The 26,246-nt window shown below is 46.2% G+C and overlaps 1 protein-coding gene across 1 annotated transcript in view; it reads right to left on the reverse strand.

Annotated features, from left to right (window-relative positions):
- Positions 1-26,246, reverse strand: part of pard3bb (par-3 family cell polarity regulator beta b) — a 185,719-nt gene that overhangs the window by 64,770 nt on the left and 94,703 nt on the right. Inside the window, exons 19-22 of the mRNA XM_056580571.1 lie at positions 16,334-16,549; positions 13,212-13,470; positions 3,074-3,172; positions 2,006-2,425 (exon numbers count right to left, since the gene is read on the reverse strand). Of these exons, the coding sequence (XP_056436546.1) occupies positions 2,006-2,425; positions 3,074-3,172; positions 13,212-13,470; positions 16,334-16,549 (994 nt within the window). The remainder of the gene's footprint in view (positions 1-2,005; positions 2,426-3,073; positions 3,173-13,211; positions 13,471-16,333; positions 16,550-26,246) is intronic.

A 26,246-nucleotide genomic window follows, 5' to 3' on the forward strand; every position in this document is an offset into this window, starting at 1 on the left:
GAACATATCAATCATTCTATAGCGGAAAAATTGCGGATTTATATGTTACTAATATTATACCTGCAGTAAAAAACAATATTCATAGACCATTCCATACCTGCAAAAATGTCATTCATATCTCTTAAACTGCATTTCTCTCTAAACCAGCAAAAAAAAAAAATCCATTTGTCCTTTTATGGGAACATTTTTATATCCAGGCAGTTTATATGTCGTATCTCAACACAATATATCATATTTCTAAACCAGCACCAAAGCTCACTCGTAGCAGCAAAGCTCATCTGCAGCTGGCTCCACCCACCAGGAACATAGATCTGACTTGACGTCAACAAGCCGAGGCCCGTCCATCTCTTCACGATCGATGCATGGCCCTGCAAGGGGCTCAGGTCCCATAATGCACCGCTGCCATTCTAGTTTCCACCAATTGGAATTCAATGGTTTAGAAAACAACTGCTAAGATCTGCTTTCCTGGTCGCACTCGCGCTGTGAAGATCAAGAATGAAGACCTGGGGGTTGAACCTCCTATCCCAAACAGGGAGATGATGAGTGTGCTTTTATGCTGTTAGAGTGTGTTTGTGTGTGTGTGTGTGTGTGTGTGTGTGTGTGTGTGTGTGTGTGTGTGTGTGTGTGTCTGTGTGTCTGTGTGTGTGTTTGTGCGTGTGTGTGTGTTCGTGTGAGTGTGATGGAGGACCAGCTGAGTTACGATGTGCTCTTTAGTGAGCTATGAGGCTAAACATTTACGCTAGGGATCCCAGAGGACCACAGAGGAGAGCGTCTGTATTCATGAGCTGCTGGTTTTACTGCCACTGTTTGGACACAGCATTTCTCTTCGTGAGGGAGCTACGAGGTGTGTGTGTGTGTATGTGTGTGTGTGTGTGTGTGTGTGTGTGTGTGTGTGTGCATTGTTTGTTTGCCTAGCTAAGGTTGCGTGTTTGTGGTTCTTGCGGATACTTATGCATCCCTGTGTCTTTGTGTTCATGCCTGCCATGTGTGTTTTTGTGCGTATGTTTGTGTCTATGGATGTGTTTTCGTGTGTGTATGTGTGTGTGTTTGCGTGTTTTTGTGTGTGTGTGTGTGTGTGTGTGCATGTGTATTTGTGTGTGTGTGCGTGTATTTTTGTTGGTGTGTGTGTGTGTTTTTGTGTGTGCGCGTGCTTGCATGCGTGCTTACGCGCGTCTGTGTGTGTGTGTTCTTTCTCTGCCTAAATATGCATGGGTATTTATATGAAATGCTTGCTTGTGAATATTTATGCATCACTGTGTGTGTGTGTTTGTGTGGGTGCGTGTGTTTGCGCGCTTCATAGTGTCAAGAGTGTGTCGATAAATTCTGTTTTCTCTATTTATTGCACAAAGGCTTTAAGATCCAGACGGATATATCCAGATAATGTGGCAGTCCATATTTCACTGCGAGTATTTGTGTGTGCGTGTCTCTTTGTTTATGTTTGTGTGTGTATGTGTGTGTGTGTGTGTGTGTGTTGGTTTGCTCTCATTGCTCTGTCGAAATACTGATGGACGTCAAGTCATTCGTAATTTGTTTATCTTTGACACACACTTGCAAACTGGTGCCCTAGTCTTTCTCTCTCACGCATGCAAGCACACACACACTTTGTTTGTTTAGAGATGAAAACCATGTCTGTCCTGATGTCTGGTTGCACAAAGAGGTAAAGAAAGAATATACTGTTATGTTTCCCCATTGAAGAAAGTTATTATACTTATTATGTGCATTCATTTATACTATGTTTCAGCTGCTAATTATAGAAAAAAAGATGTGTGAAGAAGGATTGCAACAATGAACTTAATTCAAGAATAGAAGAAAGAAGTAACAATAAATTAGAGACTGGAAAGCATGCAAGAATGAAAACGAGACACAGAGAGACAATTGAAGAAAGACAAACAGACGACCAACAAAAAATGAAGAAAGACAAACAGTGCAACAGCAGGAAAGAAAGCTTTTCCATGGCCTACACGTCATGAATCAATAGATGAGCATCTTCCAGACGGCTCCTCACCTGTCACCAGCACCGGCGTGAGCAGGGGGAGGGGAGGGTCCAACAGCAGCCGCCGTGGAGGCGCCTCCTCTGGGCTTGTTCACCTTGGCGTAGAGCCCGTCCATGGGGTCGCCGTTGGGTCCCATCGTGGGGTCGTTGCCGTGGTTACCGTAACCGGGGTGGGCGGGATGTTGCGGAGGCGAGGGCGCCCGGCCGTGGTCGGCGGGGTGGGAGGAGTGCAGCGTGGCGGGGGAGGTGGAGGCCACGTTCCCTCGGTCTCTGAAGGAGTTGATGCGGGCGTAGTTGGGGTCAGCCTCGTCGTCCTCCACCTCCTGGTAGCGGGGGCCTCCGGGGACCCGGCTGCCCTCCGCCGTTGGGCCCCTGGGCCTGGGGTCCCCCTTGGCCCGGGGGTCCCTCAGCTCTGGATGCTTTGCCTCGATCCTGACGAGGAGAAAGACAGTGGACATATAAACAGACAGACAGACAGAGAGAGGCAGAAAGACGGACCGACCGGCAGATAGACAGACAGAGAGACATATAGAGAGCGGAGGAGATACAAACAGAGATAGACAGAGAGAAAGACGGACAGACAGACAGACAGGGACACAGACGGACTGACAGAAGGCCAGAGAATGACATACAGACAGACGGAGGGATGGACAGACAGATAGATGGGAACACAATTTATAAAAAAGACGCAAATGTCTGGTAGGTGTTAATATTGTTGCGTTGTTTGTCAGTTGGCACACATCAGGTATATCCTTGCATATGTGTGCGTGTTTGTGTGTGCGTGAGCACATCCATGCATGGACTCCAGAGGGAGGACTGTGAGGCCAGGGTGAGAACATGGAGCACACCGAGGATGAGAGGAGAGAGAGCAAAACAAACAACAAAACCTATTCACGAAAGGAACCGTTTTCCTGGGTTACCATGATGGCTTCCAGGAGAACAAGCGATCACACAGAGTAACACAAGGGGGGGGGAAATAACTGGCCGTACAACGGGGCGATCCCATCTCAAAAGGTCTTGTGTCCAGAAAACATCCCGTAGGATGATAACATAATGGTTCCAGGAGGGTCTGCCTAGTACCTCTCTATCTCGTCCTTCATGATGTGCAGCTCCTCCTGGCTCAACATGTCAGTCTTCTTCCTCTGCAGCGCAGCCTTGGACTCCTTCTTCTTCCCAAACCTGTAGTCAACATGTGAAAACAAACATAAAAATAAATGACAAGGACGTCGACCACAAAGTGACTTTCAAACCCTGGTTGATATCCAGGGCGTGTCCAGAAGTGGTTTGATGGGGTTTGATTTCTAGCCGAAGGATATTTGGTTCTAGCCCCGGCATCAACAGTAACCTGCACATTTGAACAGTGAGATGCTCCAACCCCAACTAGTTTGTTAAAGACATCTTAATTTACTGTTAGCTGCTTTGGATCAAAGTGTTAACTAAATGACTAGATAAAACGATTAAGTGATAATATGGTGTTATACAGGGATATGGGCTTTGTTGATTATATTTACATGATTGACATCGCCTGCAACAGAGGAACACATTCACTCCGTTTTCACAACACACACACCCACACACACACACACATACAGGAGTTAAGCACACATTAAGATGCATGTAAAAGGCGTGACAGAGGACCAATCCATACACTCTGTTATTCAGCGAGACACACAAAATGTCTTTGACTGAGAGGGAAACAAGTGGGTGTAGTTGTGTGTGTGAAGACTGAAAAAGGAATTCAAGTCTCGCACACACACACACACACATACACACACACAAAAACACACAAATGCTAATTTATTCACAGCAATAGTCATACATTCCAGTGAAATACATACATAGATACAGATGGATAAATAAACTGATTGGATAGATTAATAAATAATGGCCAAACGAACAGGCACACACACACACACACACACACACACACACACACACACACACACACACACACACACACACACACACACACACACGTTTAGCCACTTTAATAAATTAAAGTGTGGTGAGCATCAGACCAGCAAGAGTGGCCACTCTTCAATAGGCCAACCACAGCAGTCGATACTAGGTCATTTGTGTGTGTGTGTGTGTGTGTGTATTTGTGTGTATGTGTCTGAGAGTGTGTGTGTGTGTGCGGTCAACTTTCGGAAGCTTACTCAGCACCGCTGCACACACAAATCATTACGTAGGAAAAGATCATGAATCAACAAACACACAACCACACAGTGGCAACTCATTGGCCACCCCCCATTGACGTTAATTGAATGATGATGTGCAGGGAATATGCAGACCGCTGACATTTGCTAATGAGAGGAGTGGAGAAAGGCAGTATGATACAAATACACACACAAACACACACACACACACACCTAGATTTACAGGTAGCTGGTGTTAAAACTCAGAACAAATTAAGCCAACTACACCAACATTAGAGCGAGTGGTAAGTGTGGCTATTACCTGCTAACCCTCACAGTATTGACACTAGAGAGTTTAGAAATGTCCTGCTAACACCCTCCCCCCCGCTGCTAGAGGGGTATGGTCACTTCCTGTTAACCTCCACCATTCTGATTCTGATACTAGAGGGATGTGGATACTTCCTGGTATCCCCCATTGATCCCACTGATTTCAGTATGTGAACGATAATAGGTCTAGTTAATAGTAAATAACTTGTAACATGTGAACCCTGACCTGCAACCATGTTTTCTATTTTTATTCATTAATCGAATATCGTGTCTGGATCCCCACTAGGGCCGTTTGTGCTAACTAAGCTAGTTGCTAATGCTGCTTGCGGATAAGGTGGCGAACACCAGTAATGCATGGGTGGAAGAATTGCTCTGCTGTCGCTGGATGTGTTTATCGATTAATAAAGACCAGCTTCACTTTGTTACATATGGATATAAATGAACAGTTATGCATTATTTGTGTGCATGTCATATATATAAATATTTGTTAGAGTGTTTATATGTTAAGGTCAGAAATCAAGAGGATATAGACAGTCTGTGTGTGCATGCGCGTGTGCCTGTGTAAGTGTGTGTGAGTGCGTGCTTTTTAAATGGGTTAATAAGGACTCACTGTGGGGGGGCAGAGCCCATTTTAAACCATGCAGGAGGGCTCAATGGTACAGCCAAGAGTACAGGGTTGTGTGTGTGTGTGTGTGTGTGTGTGTGTGTGTGTGTGTGTGTGTGTGTGTGTGTGTGTGTGTGTGTGTGTGTGTGTGTGTGTGTGTCTTGCTCTAATTAATACTACCATGGGCAAGGGAAGTGGTAGACCCCCCCTGCTCCTGTTGATTCCACTGTTTCTCATTTGCATTACACCCTTCACACACAATATAACATTGACCCATCTTAATTATTATTATTTCTAGGGCATTGGTGTCTATTTTCTTTCTGTACATAGGTTATGTATTTGTATATCCGTTTTATATTTGTCTAAATTAGTCATGCTTGTGTTTTTGTTATTTGTACCTTTTATTCCTGGTGGGGCCTCTTGGACCAGATCAATATTGTAAATAAGAAACTGTTCTTAATGTTTTATCTGGAAAAATAAATGTTAAATAAAAAAAATAAAAGTGTACCCTTCACTCTCTTGGATTCCTCCCCTTTCTCTCTCTCACCCCCGCTTCATCTCTCTTCCTCGTTTTATGTCTCTTTCTCTCTGTGAGGTGCTTCTATTCTCTCTATTCTGCTTACCTCTTCTTCACTTCTTGACCTCTTCCTCCTCCTCTTCCTAATATGTTCTTTAATGTGACACACCTCCTTCACTTTAGTAAAAGTTAACCCATATGTGCATTCCTCCTTTCCCTGTCTCGACATTCTTCCCCTTATCTCCTCATCCCCTCTCTATACAGCCAGCGTTAACTAATTGGGCCACTTATTGAGTAGCCTGGCTACCATTGCAAGTAGAATGGTGTTATTTGTCACTAGATTAGACGAACAGACAGACACACCGATTAAGTTGTTACTATGTTTACACAACATGTTTAGTGAGTGGAACTCAATCATCCATAATTCCATTTTGATAAATATTGTGAAGATATTAGTTGACACCACTCTGAATAACCTTTACTAATTAGAAAAAAATCCACTAATTAGAAATGTCAACAATAAGAGATGACTTTCTATGAGAATCTATTGGCACTACAGGTCCGGCATCACAGACAAACTGTCTGAAAACAGTGCATTTGACTGACACACTGATATTAGTTTTCTAAAGGGACAAGAACCTCATTAATATAAAACATTAGTTAGCCCACCAAGTTGACCACAGGAGCAGTCTGCTCAGGTCAAAGGTCAGACATGTTTTACAAGGCGAGGGGAACTGGGCTGCAGCACATTAAAACAGATCCATCAGGTGGAACGCCATAAATATTCATCATGTAACGCCACCATCTCATTAGCATGTGCAGACGAGCTAATTAGAAGCGGGAAAAACATGATAATGTACACAGGTTGTTAAAGGATTCCATCTGGAGCAGAAGTACACAGCAGAGGGAGAACTAACAAGGGAAACATGCACACGCACACACAGACACACACAGAGTACTTTGTCATATATGGGCACATAGATTCACACAATCAGATGTGCTGTACACTCAATATCATGCGCATAAACATAGACACAAAGAGAAAGTAGGAGATGTTATATCATCAGTGAGTTTATTGAGTCATACCTTATGCATAATACCATATATTTCCCCCCTTTAGACACGCCCCTTGCCTGTCCTAAGACACTCCCCCTTCTTTGTGATTAGTAGATGGAGCCCAAAAGGATAAATGATTGACGTTTATGACTCACACATCCAGACAGACACACACACAGTCTTATCCCACACATTAAAAACATCCCACAAACATACACATAAATAACACACACGCATTAACACACAAATAAAAAACCACACATAAAACCACATTAGGACACACACACATCAACCACACAGACACACACTTACATAAATACAGAGCCTCTTAAAGCAAGACGTGGGACCATGTGGACACAACGTGCATGAGCAGGCACAAAGTGCACTTGGGAACACACGTGCACAGATGATTGGCAGCCATGGCATCTGTCAGTGACACCCCAATGACTTTCTGTCAGAGTGGCTGATGAGTCCCCACACACACACACCCACACACACACACAAGCGCACACACACGAAAGCACACGCAAACAAATGCACAGACACACACACACAGTCTGGTCAAGCTTCTGACAACTGAAAGTCTTTAACAGTCACTTTATATACGAATCAATTATTATTATCTACAAATCTTAATAATACTCCACTACTGCCAATCTGTCTGCCTGTCCGTCTGTCTCAATCAAATCTCCAATATATAGTTTCTTCCCTCAGCTTCAGATCCTTATACAACTCAAATACTCTAGTCTGCTCATTAGACACAAGTTCCAGACTTCACTTAAGGCTCTGGAAACTTGTGAAGTTTCCAGTGCTTGAAGAACATTTAGGAAAGGTTTAACTGTGGAAAATGTTTTATAGATGAATCAGATAATGATGACTAGCAGCCGCAGTCAAGTGATGATCATCGATAGGCCAGCTGTTAGCCAGATTCACCTGATTCATATTACTTCACTCAAGTACTGGACTCTGCTCTACTGAAACAGCTGGTTGACACGACAACCATAATAGCTTATTGACATAGTGAATTAACTCATGATGTAATTTTAATGAATAAACACATAAATCCTGTTAATAATTAAAAAGATCAATAGCACAATACTATAAGGGAGGAAGTCGTTTAAACACCAGCGACTGTTTCAGGCTGCTAGGGTTATCGGGTTGAAAACAAACACACACACACAGACACGCACACGCACACGCACACGCACACGCACACGCACACACAGGTCTTTTTTTGAAGTTTCAAATAGCCTAGCTGGAGCAGCCAATAGCAGGCCCTCCTGCAGATGACAGTCATTGAGAGGGTGATTGTAGCGACAGAGTAAGTCCATTTCTACCATGGAACCTTTCATCTAGAAAACACTCACCCCCACAAATACACTCACACACACACACACAGACAAACCATATACATACAAACACACACACACACAATAACACGCCCACACATCAGCAACGAAATAGAAACAAATGGACAAAAATGTGAAAAAAACAAAAAAATTACCTGGGCTAATAGGCCCAGCCGTGGAGCTCAAAAATAATAGACTCCAGAATGGAGCTAGTCATCGCTAATGGGCCCCACCGCGGAGCGGGCAAAGGGTCCCCACGATGGAGCAATTCAGTCCAGCAGAGACGCGGCATTTCCGTTGAACTGGTGGAGAGAGTGCGAGAGATAGCAAGAGAGAGCCAGAGTGAGAGCAACAGAAAGAGTGAAAGAAAGAGAGGAAAGCAAAGAGCAAAGAGAAAGAGACTAAATAGAGGAATAAGAGAGGGAGGGAGTGGGAGATTTGGAGGAAAGGGTAGAGGAGGAGGATGAGTTTGTGATTATGGTTGTGAGCTTGAAGCAGATACAGACTGGAGGAGGTGAATAGGAGATAGAAGGTATAGAGAATAGAAAAAGGTTGGAGCAAATCTTTCAGGCACCTTTATGAGGCACTCCCATCTCAGGTGATCACTTCAAATGTTAGAACATATGTGGAAATACCCGCAAACTTCAGAAACGGTATGAATACGATGCAGATTCAAGGAGATAGTAAAGGAAACCATACAAATATGATATAATACATCATACACCAATTTACACCTAAAACCACAGTCACACACACACACACACACACACACACACACACACACACACACACACACACACACACACACACACACACACACACACACACACACACACACACACACACACACACTCTCTTGCTCGCACACAAAAAAACACACACACACACACACACACACACACACACACACACACACACACACACACTCTCTCTTGCTCACACACAAAAAAACACACACACACACACACACACACACACACACACACACACACACACACACACACACACACACACACACTCTCTCTTGCTCACACACAAAAAAACACACACAGGCACACAAACAAATACACACAAAAGACTGTGACATAGCCAGACGGAGACACTGTCAGTAGTGCCTTCAACAAGGCGGCTGAATATCCATATATTAGCATAGATTCACACGCACACAGACACTCCCACACTCTTTTGACTCACAAGTCAAAGTTGGTCCCTCTGATACCAGGAGATCTAGTTTCCAATGTAGAATGAACCTTCTTCTGCAATACAAAGCTCTCAAACCTTAGCTTCAAGAACATATAAGTGCACATACAGAAACAGACACAGACACAGACAAAGGCACAGACAAAGACACACATTCAGAGGAAAATACACACACATAATAAAAAAGACACACACAAAGACGCACAAACCCACATTAACAAACGGGCAGACACATATCCGTACACACTGAAAAACCTATGCGCACGCACACACACACACACACACACACGCACGCACGCACACACACACACACACACACACACACACACACACACACACACACACACACACACACACACACACACACACACACACACACACACACACAACAGGCCAACCCAGAGGGTGGTGATCACAGCCCATAATAAGAAGGTCTGTTAGAAGCTGAGAGTCCAGCACTGAGACACATGGACGTGTGTCAAGTAAATTAATTAGCTGAGTTTGTGTAAGTGTGTGCACATTTGTGTGTGCTTTTGTTCATGCATGTGCGTGTGTGTGTGTTTGTGCATGTCAGACTCTGTGTGTGTCGTTTGATTTGTGTGTGTGCTACTGGTCTGTGTCGGTGACTCTGAAAGTTAGAAGGATAAAAAGGAAATGGCATACAGTCTGCAGGGACCACACACACACACAAACACACACACACACACAGAAATACATCTACACACAGACAGGTTTTTTCACACGGCATCTGGTGGTGGACGTCAGCCAATAGGCTGCGAGTATCTGACACACGTCTGTGTGACCAATCCTGTTTACCAGCCCCTGAATATGCATCATGTCAGGAGGGGGGGCACGTGTCAAGTAACACAACGCACGCACACACACACACACACAGCAAGATGCACGCAACAAGCACACACACACACACAAAAATGCTCGGAGACACACACGCAAACACACATGGAGTAGGATGATTGACAGGTTGATTGGCAGATGGCAGTGTTCCAGATAATAGGGCAGATCATCTCTGTCATCTGTCCACACAGCGACCGTGGGTCTGTTGAAAGGCCCAGGCCATGTCTGACCCTCGCTACACGCATTAAATACTCACTTCCAGTGAAAACGTTTAGGATCATTACCGCACATGTAACCCTAATCTAATCCCCTAAATACATGCTAATTACATAAACACACGTTGACATGCACCGTATCTGTGTTTGCATTTACATGTGTATGTGTGTGTTCAGTATAACAAGCATAGCAAATATAGCGTATAGTATAAATGTAAAAAAAAGTTCAGCAAAATTGCTTAATTGTTCAAAGAGTAAATGTGTGGTGTGTGTGAGTGTGTGTGTGTGTGTGTGTGTGTGTGTGTGTTTGTGTGTGTGTGTGTGTGTGTGTGTGTGTGTGTGTGTGTGTGTGTGTGTGTGCGTGCATGCATGTGTGTGTTCATGTATGTGTGTGTGTGGTTTACAGTGGTTTCAAACCTACGTTCCTCAAAAAATCTGGGGGAAAATGAAGGAAACTTTAATGGAATCAGAATCCCCTCTTATTCACGGCCTACATGGTCTCCCAAACCATGAGGCCAATCAAATCCACCGCTGGAAGCTGAATGTGACCAATCATGTCCACAAGCCCCGGCCCTGATTGAAAAGCACCAATTTGCCTTTCATGGTGTGCACGGCCCTTTGCACCAATCACGCCGCAGACAGGGACAGCGGGCCGGACGCGGCGCGGGACAGAGCAGCCCGGTGATTAATGATAGAGAGATGAAGGAAGGAAGCAAGGAAGGAAGGAGGGAGGGTACAGATCCTCATGGAGGCACTTGAGGAAGAGGATGTGGGAGTGTCGGTAGATCAGAGAGGAGATAGATAGACGGATTGATGGAGATGAGGGATGAGGGGTGGAAGTGCTGGTGGGGGGCGGGTGGTGGTGGTGTGAGGGAGCCTTCAACGTATCGGTCCAGCAGATCAACCCAGTGAGAGGCAGCAGGGATCAGGCGAGCGGGTGGGGAGACGTGAGACAGGATGGACATGGGGTGGGGGGGGGGGGGGGGGGGGGGGGGGGGGGGGGAGGGGGGCAGTGCGGTGTGGTGCTGTCGGGTGGGTGTTGGTGGTGATGCTGTGGATCCTAGGGAAGAAGGATCGGTGTGCTGGACGAGGACGAGGAGGTGATGTAGGTGGTGATGAAAGAGGCGGTCGAGGAGGTGACGGGGGAGGTGATAATGGAGGAGGTGATGGGGGCGGAGTGGAGGAGTTGATGGAGGATGTGGGGGGGGTGGGGGGGGTGCATTAACAACGCCGCATTAATAATGCAGCACCACTCTTTACATGAAAAAACACACATACGCAGGCGCACGCACACAAACACGCACGCACACGCATTCACTCCCACACACACAACTAGCACACTACAACAGACGGGGTATAAACTGAGTCTGGCAAATTATAAGGCATTACCAGTGAAAAGAAGTGAGCCAAACACACCTCTATCTGGCCATCGGTCCATTAATCCATGTACATTTCGTCCCGACGCGCGCTTAGTCAATTTAGCGCCATTACAGACAGGCCTGAGTTCTATTCACACGGCCGGGCATCACCGCAGGCTGCGTTTCTTCACCATAAAAGGAACACTGTTCAGCGTTAGATAACACAATGTTTGATGTCTGAACATAGCTGTGTATTAGCAAGAAAGAGAGGGATATGGGGGAGAGTGAGAGAAAGAGGGAATGAGAGAGGGAAAAATAAAGGGTAAGGTGAAGTGAGCGAGAGAACAGGAAAGAGCAAGAGAGAGAAAGAGGGCTTTCAAGGAAAAATGGGCCTATTGACCCACTTCTATTAAAGCAAATTAGTGTGCATTAGTCTAATTACCCAACTGTTCCCTTTAAATAACATGTAATTCTAAGGTATAATTGGGGAAAATGGCCACCTGAAATCTGGAAGTGTTTTTGTGCGTTGTGGTTCACATAGACTTCTATTGTATGTGTTCCCTGAAACTGGGCCTGCATTTCTTAATGGATCAGACTGCATTCAAGCGGATCGCCAGAGATCTCTATCCATGTAATCGTCAAAAAGTCCCATTAAGGGGAGCACTTGGTTGAATATGTATACTGTAGAACTACATATAGAAGACTGGACTTTCAAAGAGTTACGGCCAGTGATATTGTATGTGTTTGTGTGTGTCTGCCTGCGTGTGTGTGCGTGGGAATTCTTGAATGTGTTTGTGTTTTCCCTTCTCATGGGACGAAATGCGATATGCTTAAGATGAATAAATAGTTGAAAGTGTTGCTCAGACCTTCTGGTGACCGTTCCCACTCGGCGCACTGATGCCTCCGTGCACGTAGCAGCATTCACGTGTTACACGTGCAGGCCGCGCTCAGTGTGAGAGCAGCACAGTGCGTGGCTGTACAGCCGCCTCCGGTGGGTGTTTGTGTACGGGTTCGCTCGTAGCACAGAGTGTTAGCAGGCAGGCTAACGGCTGCTCGTCGGCATGTATCACATTTCAGCGGGTGAGACTGTGTGTGTGTGTGTGTGTGTGTGTGTGTGTGTGTGTGTGTGTGTGTGTGTGTGTGTGTGTGTGTGTGTGTGTGTGTGTGTGTGTGTGTGTGTGCGCGTGTGTGTGTGGTTTGTGCATAATTCATCAATTGATGAATAATGTAGCGAGAGTTAGATATTAATGAATGTGAGAGTGGGGAACATAAATAAACGCAATGCATAAATGCATTTCATGTTTAAGGTTTATGATGGATTGACAGATAGAGGGGCAGACTGATTGACAGATGGATGGAAACAGAGCAGGACAAATAGACAGACAGAGGGACAAACCAACAGACAGACTGACAGAAAGACAGACAAACAGACAGACGTGTACTCAGACAGACATTTTCACAGAAAGACAGACAGACAGACAGACATGTACACAGAGAGACAGACATGTACACAGACACACAGACATGTACACAGACAGACTGACATGTACACAGACAGACAGACAGACAGACAGACAGACAGACAGACAGACAGATCATTACCTCAGCAGGCCAAATCCTTTCTTCTTGCTCTTCTTCTCTGTCTCCTCTGTCTCCTCTCCTTTCTTCTTCTCCTTCTCCTTTCCTTTGGCCTGGCTCTTCTCCTTCTTCTTCCCTTTGTTCTTCTTGTTCTTCTCCTTCTTGGACGGAGCGGTCTCCTCCGTCTGTTCCTCCGTCCGTTCCCCTGTCTGTTCCCCCGCTCCCTGGTGGGACGAGCTGCTGCCTGGGGTGTCCCGCCCGGAGCTCTGGTCAGACCCCTCTTCTAGGGACACACACACACACACACACACACACACACACACACACACACACACACACACACACACACACACACACACACACACACACACACACACACACACACACACACACACACACACACACACACACACGATGCTTTACTATTAAGTGTACTTCTATCCAAATCGACTTACAGTGATTACAGAGTACCTTTTGTATAATTTAGTAGCCAGTGCTCAGTAGGGTTTACGGGCCTCTTGCCTTTTTGAGACCAACAGGTAAACCGGCTCCTATAGCCCAGCCTAAAGGGGACTCGGTTCGATTCCCAACTTTGGGTATCAAACAGAGTTGAACACTCTTCACACTTTCCTGCTCCCAACATGACCCACACACTGACAAACACGCACGGAAATACACGCAAACAGGCGCCTGCATACACACACACCCACACACACACTATAGAACTGACGTCCTACATGGTTGGATAACGGAGTAAGTAATTTAGGTGTGAATAACCTGCAAACAGAACCAGAGCTATATCCAGAGAACAGCACAGAAGAGTGGGTTGTATATGGCCTATTAGTCAACAGACTTCTCCTCCTAAGTAGCTGGGAGGACTAATGGCTTGCTTTGGTCTGCACCGGCAGGCTGCATCTCGTTGCTAGGTTACCTTTTAGATACATGAGTCTTTGGCTAAAAGTTTAGAGTGTTTTATCTACTGCCATTTAGGATGGGGGTAGAGAACGAGGGAACAGAGAGATAGTACAGGCAGGGAGGGAAGGGCGGAAGGAGGGAAGGAGCGACGAAAAATAATTATAGAAACGCAGGCAGAAGGGAAGAAAGTCAAACAAAGAGATTTTTTAAAGGGCAGTACAACAGCAAATATGTTATAAAAAACGTGCATTGAGAAACAAGCAGCAGATCGAAGAATATGATGAGATTGTGAAATATTGAGAAAGATAACAAGTGTTGTTGTTTAATGGGAACCAGATGACAGGAGACATCAGAGGTCTGGACGATCCTTCTGACAGCTCCAGCATTCAAAGAAAATTACCAGGCAGAACCGCAGCCCCCACAATGCAACAGCTGTCGAGATACTGGGTGTCTGTTTGCGTGTGTGTGTGTGTGTGTATGTGCTTGACACTGTGTGTCCGTTTGAACATGTATGTGTGTGCAAGTTTGAGTGTGTGTTTTGTCCCCCTTTAGTTATTCTAATATAATGCAGAACAACAAAAGGATTGAATTTGACGTATACTTCATATACAGCAGTTTAACATAACAATAGCATCTTGTTAATAAACAGGAATATTCATGAGCTACCTCAGTAGAAAAGGACTGTTAATAAGAAATAATCCTGAATATTGGAAATTCATCACATTTAATTGTTTTGATTGTTCAATTTGGTATTATAATGACTTTGGCTTAGTTAGAAAATAAATGATTCCATTTCCCCCGCACGCTTAAAATGTAGTGAGAATGTATCTGCACATGTGGTCGTGTGTGTGTGTCAGTGTGTGAATGTGCTCGTGTTTCCTTTGGTGAACCTGTCCTCTACCAGATTACAACAGCTTTCAAAGCGTTAAATAGTTAGACAGACGTTAACAGACATGATGACTCTGTTTCGGTGTGCGTGCGTGTCTGTTTCTGCGTTTGTGTTTTTGCCTCTGTGTGTGTGTGTGTGATTGCGTGTGTGTGTGTGCGTGCACACAATTGTGTGTGTGTCCATGTGGCTTTCTGTCTGTTTGTGTGTGTGTCCATGTGTGTTGGTGACTGTGTGTGTGTTTGTGACTGTCTGTCTCTGTGTGTGTGTGTGTGTGTGTGTGTGTGTGTGTGTGTGTGTGTGTGTGTGTGTGTGTGTGTGTGTGTGTGTGTGTGTGTGTGCGACTGTGTGTGTGTGTGTGTGTGACTGTGTGCGTGTGTGACTGTGTGCGTGTGTGTGTGTGTTGTGTTGATGTGTGTTATTAGGTGTATCCTGTGTGATCTGAGACTGCAGCCTCATTACTCCAGTGGTGACAGACACCAGACTGCTGCTATTAACATAGCGGGGGTATTAAAACCACTGCTTTCTCTTTACTTCCTACTCGCACATTTAAATAATACACTATTAATAAAAAATAACACTCATCAAGTGTTGGATTCTTAAGGATCCGTACAGCTCTGGTTTTGTCATTAGAATTAGGGTAATTACAACGACTGCCCTTAGCGGTCAGATCAGCTGTCGTCTGTCAACACATCTTAACCAGGGGAGGCCAGGAAACAAACACCTAGCAGCCAGGCTAAGCTACACTAAGCTAGGGCGTAATGCCTTCAAATGAACCCTGAGGGACGGCAGCTGGGGCTAAACAGGTTGAGTTACCCAGACGCTATTAGCGCCGCATTGACCACAGACAGGAACTGCTGCTCTGTCTGAGTAATTAAGCAGACATTTTTAACACAAAGTGACTGACGTTGACTGCAGATACAGGTCATCAAAGAAAAGGTAGGGGTTGGGAAGTCTTGCTTGAGAATGCCTACAGGGTAAGGCTGTGGACATTGCGGTCCGACCCCAGAACCCCAGAACCTTTGAACACCCCATTCGTAACAATATTGTCTGATTGTCCTATTGTCAAAATGTTCTCTCTGTGTTCTGAATGCAGTTTCGAGCCCTAAAAAAATAATCATATAATAATACTTCATGACCTTTTGTGCCTTTATAGACCAGGCTGTGAAGAGATGCAGGAAAGGGGATTGTAGAAGAGAGGGAATGACCCCTGGTAGGAATAGAACCCATGGTCGCTACTAGGTAGGTCGTTACCCAGTGGGTCGCAACCTGGTTACAGCCCTGCCGCCCTGTATAAACAAAGATTAGAACCAGAAACACATCTCTCTTCTTCATCTCTTCTTACCCTCCTCCTCCTCCGCCGGCCCGTCGTACGACTTGTCGATGGCCGCCCGGAAGCTCTCGTTGCAGCCCCGCCCCCTGACCATATTAGGGCGTGGGCGATGGAAGGGGAGGAGCTCGGTCTTCTTGTTGACCTCCGACATGGCGGTCTGGAGACTCTCCAGGGAGCTGGACTTCTTCAGACCCAGGGTGGGACCCAGCTCTACCTGAGGGGAGGGGGCTGGGCGAAAGAGGTATGGAGAGGTATAGAGAGAGAGGTATAGAGGTATAGAGAGAGAGGTATAGAGGTATAGAGAGAGAGGTATAGAGGTATAGAGAGAGAGGTATAGAGAGGTATAGAGAGAGAGGTATAGCGGTATAGAGAAAGAGGTATAGAGAGGTATAGAGAGAGGTATAGCGGTATAGAGGAAGAGGTATAGAGAGAGAGGTATAGAGGTATAGAGAGAGAGGTAGAGAGGTATAGAGAGAGAACATATGGGGGGAGAGGGAAGAGGGATTGATTAATTGATCATCTTGTCCTTTCATGTCTAAATTACGTCTGTGTTTTGCTCTAATATGATGCACTTACATGATCAATTAATCAATCCTGTGCATATGTGTCAGTGATCATAAAACCTCCTTTCACTCGCATCCCAAAGCCTTGACCATGCACTTTTTGCAAAGCACGAAAAACGTTCTACAGGAAACTAAAGAACAGCGATCAATAAGTGTATCGACGTCCAAATCGGGTGGCCAGTTGGTTGGCTTTAGCCAGCTTTGATCAGCTCTGATCAGTCGGGATCAGCACGGATCAGGCCCAGAGCCCCAAGCTGTCCCATGCTACAGTCCAAGGGGTCTGGGTTTGGACATGTTCCAAGCAGGCGGTGATGGTGGTTCTTTGTGGTAGTGGTGGAGGGAGATGAGAGAGAGATCAGTCTGAACCAAACTGCTGCTACTGAGGTCATGATGGATGAGAGACCTCTGGGTCGATCCATCACCAAGTATATGGAGGAAGGGGAGAGGCTGGAGGAAGTTGGGGGATAAGCAGCTGGGAGGAGAGGCGAGAAAGGGGGCGAGGAAGGGGCGACGGGAGCAAGGAAGGGAAAGAGAGACAAGGAGGAGGAGGGGCAAGAGGGGAGAGACATGTGGAGGAAAAGGAGAGAGAGGAGGAGGAGGATCAGGAGGAGAAGGAGGAAGTGGGGTGGGAACAAAAGGAGGAAGAGGAGAAGGAGAGACAGGAGGAGGAGGAGAGTCAGAGAATCAGAGGAGGAGGGAGGATATTGGAGAGGAAACGGAGCGAGGGGGGGGGGGGGGGGGGGGAAGTTGAGACCCGAGGAGGAGGAGGATGTGGAAGGAGGGCTGTCAGTAGAGGATGCTAGAGGGGATGATGGAGGGAGGGCTGTCAGTAGAGGATGCTAGAGGGGATGATGGAGGGAGGGCTGTCAGTAGAGGATGCTAGAGGGGATGATGGAGGGAGGGCTGTCAGTAGAGGATGCTAGAGGGGATGATGGAGGGAGGGCTGTCAGTAGAGGATGCTAGAGGGGATGATGGAGGGAGGGCTGTCAGTAGAGGATGCTAGAGGGGATGATGGAGGGAGGGCTGGATGGAGGAAGTCCCGTCAGAAGAGGACAGATTGGAGGAGGGCTGGTGCAGAAGGATGAAGACATCCTGGGACCCTGTGTGGTGGGATGGGGGAGGGGGGGAGGGGGGGAGGGGGGGTGAGGTCCTGGGTGGGAGCTAAACGGCCGCAGAGGAGGCTGTTTTAATACCTGCTACCTTCCCCCCATCTGTCAGTGTCACGGCTGTGCTGTTTAGGAACAAAAACACACGCAGAGGGAATCTCACCCGGAACATTACTCACACACTGGGAGACGGGCTGGGGACCACGCAGGGGGATAGAGGGAGAGAGACGGGAAGGAAGAAAGAAAGACAGAAGGAAATTAAAAAAAAGAGGTAAAGAAAAAATAAAGGAATTTAATGAGGGAAGAAAGAAAAATACGAAAGGTGAAAGAAATATTCTCGAAGTAAAGTATCTTAAGAACATCTATAGGGAAAGAGCAGGAAGAAAAAAAAAACACACTAAAACGGAGCATGGGGATGCATTCAGAATCACTCACAAAGACACACTAAGTCACGCACACCTATACGCACACACATATTTGGGATTCTGCGTTGGCGGCGGGTTGTCGATGTGATGCGTCTGTGATTCATGATAGCTGCTCCTGCATCACTTTACCTAATGATTCCCTATACACACCAGCGCTCTGGGTGTGTGTGTGTGTGTGTGTGTGTGTGTGTGTGTGTGTGTGTGTGTGTGTGTATATGTGTCTGTGTCTGTGTGTGTAAGAGAGACTTTGGCTCCGTCTCCGAGCAGCAAATGAAATCTGAGGACTGATGTGACTTCCACATCCATTTAAAGAGCCATTAAACAAACACACTGACGCTAATACACACACACACACACACACACAAACACGTACACACACACACACACGGATAGCAGTGGACACAGAATTTATGTACATGCATAATGTGAACGGGTCACTGATGCTGAAGAGATGGAGACAGCCTGTGACAAGTCAGCCCCCCAGCTCAGAAGATGAAGACGTCCCCACCCCCCTCCCCCTGCCACTCCAAACTTTAAACCTTCACCTTCTCAGTTAGGCTTTTTTATAATGTTTACATATTATTTTTTCTCCTATTGTGTGCATGGATATATTTTCGGTATGTTTTCACTATAGTCTTATCTTCAGATTGTATATTCTTACTCGTATTTGAATTTCTATGACTGTCCTGTTGTTTCTGCTGAATTTCCCCGTCTGGGATTAAAGAAGTACAGCGTGATTTATCTTGGCTGGTGCGGTTGTTTATTAACCTCAGAATCTGTAGGAACAAAGACGTCCTGTACGCAGTGAGAGGATCAGGAAGGAGTTCATCTGAGTCTGATCCGCTAGCCCAAGATCTGCATGAAGATAATAATCCAGACATAATCAGCTCAGGAGCAAATGTGTGATAATCTCACTGGTTAATCCACTCACAGTTCCTATGATGAGACACAATGTCACATCATGCACAGAGAAGGGGAATCCGTGGGCTCGGAGACTATACCGTTATGGGTAGTGTGACCGATCAGCAGGTAGAGAGCACACTGCTGTGTTTAAAGGTGTTTAACCTACACAGTTAACCCACAGTTTAACCCACAGCAACTAGTTGGGGTAACTTGGACATTTTTCATTCTTCCAGTTGAGGTTTGAGTGACATAAACCAAACTGCCGGTGGACGATTGGAGAACCTTACACATGACTTCCCAAAACCTAAGTTTACGTCCAAAATACCTCAGATGAACCTTCTTCTATTAGAAGAAAAACAGCAGCTCGACCACAATAACAATTTGGGAATCTGCTCGCAGCGTATGCCAAACCGGTCTTCCGAGGGACTGTTATCTTGCAGTCATTATCGTCCACACACACGCACGCACGCACGCACGCACACACACACACACACACACACACACACACACACACACACACACACACACACACACACACACACACACACACACACACACACACACACACACACACACACACACACACACACACACACACACAAGCACGCACACGTGTTGACAGTAGAACACAACATCTATCGACCATAACCTGTAAACCGCTGTGAACAAAGAAACTGCTATATTTTCAAATCGCTCACCCAGTGATTTTAATGATATCCAATGTCCGTAAATAAACAAAACACCAGCTCTGACAATGAGATTCAGCCTCCCACTCGGGGCTAGAAGTCAGAGGAACCCACCCACAGCAGGTTCAAACCCCACGCATGGAGATCCACCAACAAGCAGAACCTTACGCAACCAAACAACCTCACTGATCGAAAGATGTTAATTCTCCTTAAAAAAAGGAACTAAGGGAGAAAAACTCGAAAATGTAAGTTGAATTAAAGGTGACAGAGCAGTAGGGATGGGCAGACGGCGAGACATGGCCCTACCAAGGGACTCTTGAGCCATGCCAGCGGTGGAGGGGCGGATAAAATGAATGACGTTTGGCTGCTGGGTGCAGCTTCCAGGCGGGGGGAAACAGCTCACAGAGTCGGTCCCACAGGCCCACCAGGGTCAAGTAAAACGATCTGCTGACATAAACTGACTCCCAAGCTTCAGGAAGATACACCACGTGACAAACGCACCACTAAACGAGTGAAACGTTTGGCACTGCATCAGTACGGAATACCAAATGACACGAAACGGGAGAGAATATCCCCCACAACACCTCTGGTCCAATGTAAGGTCAGGCGGCGGTGGGTCTGAATTTACCCAGAAGACACCAGGGCTTGTGCAGTATCTGAACCCCGCCGGAGCGAGCAGTGGGCAAAGGGAGGACTGGGGGAACTCGGAGCTTATGTTGTCGGGACGCTTTGATGAAATGTTCTTTGGCGCTTCTGGAGATTGATGCTGAAGCGCCGCTGGCCGACGCGCATGTTTACAGCGGCCCACAACATCAACAGCGCCGGGGCACGTCGGAGACACCCAGTATTCTACCACTGTAATCGCTCCGTCCAAACACGTAATCCCCCCCCCGGTTTTTATATGCTCCCTCTTAACGTCTGGCGTCGCCCCGCCAGCCAATAGCGCGCCACGCATCGCCGGCAGCAGATTAACACATTCTTTGTGAAAGAAGGCGTTTGATGTTTCCTCCGTTTCGACCTAATAAGTAAGAGGGGGGGGAGGGCACATGCACGGGGGGGTTCATTCGCCATAGTCATGGTTTTTAAAGGGAAGAAGACAAACTGAAATCTCTCTGGCACTTTCCCATTTGGTGGAAGACATGTATGTAGCAGGGGCCCCGCGAACACGGGGTCGGATGCTCCACGCTAATGCACCCTGTCTGCTGGAGTGAGATGAAACAAACGCTAAATAATGTTGATGGGGACGGTTATCAGAGACTAGCGCGTGCAAACACGCACGCACACAGGGTTTTATGCATACACACACAGACACACACACAAGCGGGCCTGCACGCATGGATAAGCACACGGATAAGTACACACATATGCACGCACTAACGCACACATACGCAAAAAACACCCTTCCAAAGAAGCAAATGCACGCAGTATTTTGCTGCGAGTAGCAGGATCTGTGTCATAAATGTAATTACTGCTGTCCCACCATAACATGATGGAATTAAGCTGCTTTTAGAGAGAGAGAGGAATTGAGAGAGGGTGTTAGAGAGAGATATAGAGGGAGAAACAAAGAGAGAGAGACAGAGACAGACACTGACAGAGAAAGACAGAGAGCGAGAAAGAGTGAGAGACAACGAGGGAAATAGAGAGAGAGGGGTGGAGCGCAAAAGCGAGATTAACAAAAAGAGAGAAGCAAAAAGAGAAGGTGTGGAGGGAGCATACGAGGGAAGGTGAGAAGAGATAGAGCTAAAGAGACTGGGAGCGATGGAATATAGTGCAGCAAAAGAGAATACAATGACAAGGAACAGAGTAAAATAGAGAGAGAGACAAATAAAGAGATCAAGAGAGGAGAGTTCGAGAAACAGAAGAACAACCACTAGCACCATTCAGGCAGTGGTCTGTCCCTTGGGTTCTGGGCTAAACCAGTCCCCTCTGGCTGCAATCTTTCACACAGCTTCCACGGCCTAGAACCAGTGGCCTTAAAAAGCTTTCAATGTCGCTGATAATTACATAATTAAAAAGATATATTGTATATATATATATATGAATAAAAAGAGAGTACTTTTCCGGGAACTGTTCTTGGTAATGCCCATAAATATCCGGCCACGGTCAGAGCGCAAATAAAACCAGCCTTCTATGAATAGCCTGATTATTAATTATTTTCATTTTTACGTTTTCATAGAAATTTCCTGGCTGACTTGACCGTATCCCCTGCGTATTGTTGAAAAGTATTGAATGTAATGGAAATATATATTGAGTGTGTATGAAGTAATATGTGCTGTATATTATATGTATAGTTATATGTGCATGTGTTAGCATGGATGGGTAGCATGCCAAATAGCCAAATAGCGTGCTTTTGGCCAGTGTATTATGTCTAGCTTTCTTTCCTTACAGTCTAAGAGGCATCGTTATAAGTGCTTAGTAAACTTTCATGAATTTAGATCTTAATTGATATTTCTTTTTGATTGAACCTCGGCTCCCTAATGCATATTCCATAATCACATCCAATCATAGCCCTATCCTATTCCATACTCATAGAGACAGTGACAGGCGTGCAGAGGGCAGGGTTTTATAATACACATCGATCATCACTCATCGATTTGTCCAGACACTAATGTATGGCCGCTGTGGGAGCTAGAGATGGGAAAGGTCATTACACTGAGTATCACACACACATTACATACCCATGTATCATACAGTTGGAAAGAAAACAAATGACCCATCATTGTAAACCCTTCTGTCTAACCCCTTCTTGACTTTGCTTCATGTTTACCTCTCTCTCTCTCTCTCTCTCTCTCTCTCTCTCTCTCTCTCTCTCTCTCTCTCTCTCTCTCTCTCCCTCTCTCCCTCTCTCCCTCTCTCCACCTCTAGGTCTCTCTCAGACCCGCGGTGGGCCTTTGAGGCCAGTCTGACTGATTGAGATGAATGGGGACCGTAATCAGACATGACAGCACCCTGTGTATAAAAACCATCTCCTGATTGCTGCTGCTTACCTCCAGGTGCTCAGTGGTAGGGGTCAGGGGTCACGATGAACACGGGGGGGGGGGGGGGGGGGGGGGGGGGGGGTTGAAGGGGATCATATAAGAGATTAAACAAACATCCTCCTATGAATTATGCACTTGAAACAAGTGCACACTATACACATCACATATATACACACACACAAACACACACACACACAAACACACACAGACACAATACCAATCACCTACCTACATGCACAATAAAAATCAAACACACCCACATGTATGTGAGAGGTCAAAGGTGGATGGGCGTGTGTACAAATGGCACACATATGTGAACGCAGACACACACAGCATAAAACTCTCTATGATGGCACTGTTACGGAGCTGCAGGACAACACTTTGGATCCCCAAGCATACACAAACCCACACACACACAGGAACACAAAAGCAATTGAGGTTGCAAATACATTGGGAAAGGGAAAGAAAGACAGAAAGAAAGAAGGCAAGCAAGGGGATGCAGAGACAGAGGAGCATGGGTCTCCCTGAAGATTTAGTCTTGGCTTTGTCTTATCACTGTTTGACTGTTGTCAAAGTCACACACACACACACACACACACACACACACACACACACACACACACACACACACACACACCAACCGCACCCAGCTCCCAAGACCCACAAGTACACACGCACACACACCAACACACCTGTTGTTCATTCTAAGCCCCTCTGTCTGTCAGCCCTTAAGCCTGAGTGATGTTGGCAACAGGAAAGAGGGCGAGAGACACCAACAAACACAGACAGAGAGAGAGAAACCAGGCGAGAAAGCCAAAGAACATAACAGCGAGAGACAACTTGAGCGGGACAGAAAGATAGACAGGCAGACATACAAACACGGAGAGGGACACAAAGAAACAGACAGAGAGAGAGAGAGAGAGCCAGGGAAAGGGAGAGAATCAGAGAGACAGTCACAGAGAGACAGGGTGCCAGGGCAGGGGAGATTAAAGAGAGAGAGTGGAGAGAACGATGGCAGAGGAAGAGACGCGAGGAAAAGAGTGACCATCGAATGGAAACCAAACGTCCCACTCAAAAGAGGAGGGATAATAAATTCATATTTAGTGTCTCCATTCCGCCGCGTTGGGAGAGGCGTGGCTGCAGTGTGTGTGAGCGGACATTGATGCTGCGAGCCACTTGACAAACCACCGCACCGCAGTCATCCTGCATCTCTCTGGCCTCCCCTCCATCCATCACTCTGCCCGGCTCTCCATCTTTTATTCATCTCTCTCAAGCCTCCGCCGACCTGCCCGGTCCTCTTTATCTCTCTCACACACAAACACACACACACACACACTCTCTCTCTCTCTGGGGCTCACACCCACTATCCTGTACACACACATACACATGCATCAACAAGTAGTGCTTATATTTCATATTTCTTGCAGCTAGACAATCATCGCTCACCCGTTTATTTTTGCAGAGTAACATCACACATACACACACACACACACACACACACACACGCGCCTACACCCACACACACACTGGTGGAAACGCACACAGAAGACAGAAGACAGAAGAACTAAAACTGCTGACATGAATTAAAAACGGTTGCAGCTGTGTTTCCTCATCCCTCTCTTTTCCTTTGGAGAGGCAGCCAGGGGCTTTCTGGTGTGTGTGTGTGTGTGTGTGTGTGTGTGTGTGTGTGTGTGTGTGTGTGTGTGTGTGTGTGTGTGTGTGTGTGTGTGTGTGTGTGTGTGTGTGTGTGTGTGTGTGTGTGTGTGTGTGTGTGTGTGTGTGTGTGCGTGCATGCGTCTTCAAAGGTAAACTGACCGTGAGAGAGCTGTAAAGGGACCACACCCACATCACAGGAAGATAAAAGACAATACTGTTCATCCTGCAACATTCCTCTGCTCTTCAGTGTGTTTGAGTGTGTGTGCATGTGTGTGTCTTTGTTTGTGTGTCTAACAGAAGCATATAACAGAAGCATATGAGGAACCGTATGGGACATTATATAAAGGACATCAACTGGCCAACCATTCCCTGCAGTGCAGGCCGGAGTGAACCGCAGCATGGATGAGACAGTGATTGTGGCCATTTGAGACTCCCGGAGATCAATATATATGATATAATATATTATACAACGGGGGACCTAAATCCAGCGATCTGATTGGTTCTCAACTGTTGTATAATGAGCGTATACATAACTGCTATGACGCCCGATCATTTTGTGAAAGTTTGCATATCACTCCGCGCCTGGAAGTAGAAACAGTTACAAAGTAAAACATGTGTTGGATGATGGAGAGGGTGTAAATGTTGTTACTCCGGGAGTGAGCAAGGCGATGGAGAGACTAACGAAAGCTTAGGCACACGGCGAGTGAACTGCTCCATAGGATAAATTGCCGGCGAACCGCTCTATCGGAGCCTTCTCTCGGAGGGACGCTAAAGTGTGTTGCATAGCGACCGTCGATGCATAACGTCAGACAGGAGGGACTACTTTTTTGTATTCTTTAACAAAACGGCTACTTTGACTTTCTTTGTTTCTTTTTAAATGTAGTGTGTCTATGACTTTCGTTTCGCCATAACAGTAACCGTTGTATAAAAGCAATAGATCACTTCAGTCAGTGGCATGTGCTCATTATACCACTGTGAAGGGGGTCGCCGGCCCTCCGCTGCGCGTCGGGGCCGGACAACGCCCCTTAACAGTGGTATAATGAGCACATACCACAGCCTGGCGTGATCTATTGCTTAAATATACAATATCGATATAATATTATGTATAATATCACGGCCAGAGCTGTGTGCGCCTAAGGATAATATTGTAGCGTCATGGGGTTTGGGCAGGGTTGGGAGATGGGGGTGGGCCTTAGCGGGGGGAGCGCTCTTGGGGATCATGGACCTATTAAAGGAGGGGATTCGGCTTCGGGGGGGGGTTTGTTGTGGTTACCGGCGTTGTCGTGGTTACCGGGTTTGTGTGTGTTCCAACGGATTATTTACTTTGGTATCTAATAAAGCGCTGGCTAATTAATACTTCATTCACAGCCTCTTCCGTGGTCTTAACCGCACGAATCATACAGCGACGGCTACCCGTAGGCTGTTGTTGAGCAGACATCAGTGTAGCGCCCGTGTCTGTAGCATATGTCTGTGCCTATTCTTTGTCTGAATTGTGCACTTTCTTTTTTCAACCACCTTCTGTTTCCACTGAAAAGCCTTCCGTTTTAACTGAAATGCCTTCCGTTTTATCTGAAATGCCTTCCATTTTCACTGAAATCCTCACACACA

Source organism: Gadus chalcogrammus, chromosome 20 (assembly GCF_026213295.1).
Source record: "Gadus chalcogrammus isolate NIFS_2021 chromosome 20, NIFS_Gcha_1.0, whole genome shotgun sequence".
Taxonomy (NCBI): domain Eukaryota; kingdom Metazoa; phylum Chordata; class Actinopteri; order Gadiformes; family Gadidae; genus Gadus; species Gadus chalcogrammus.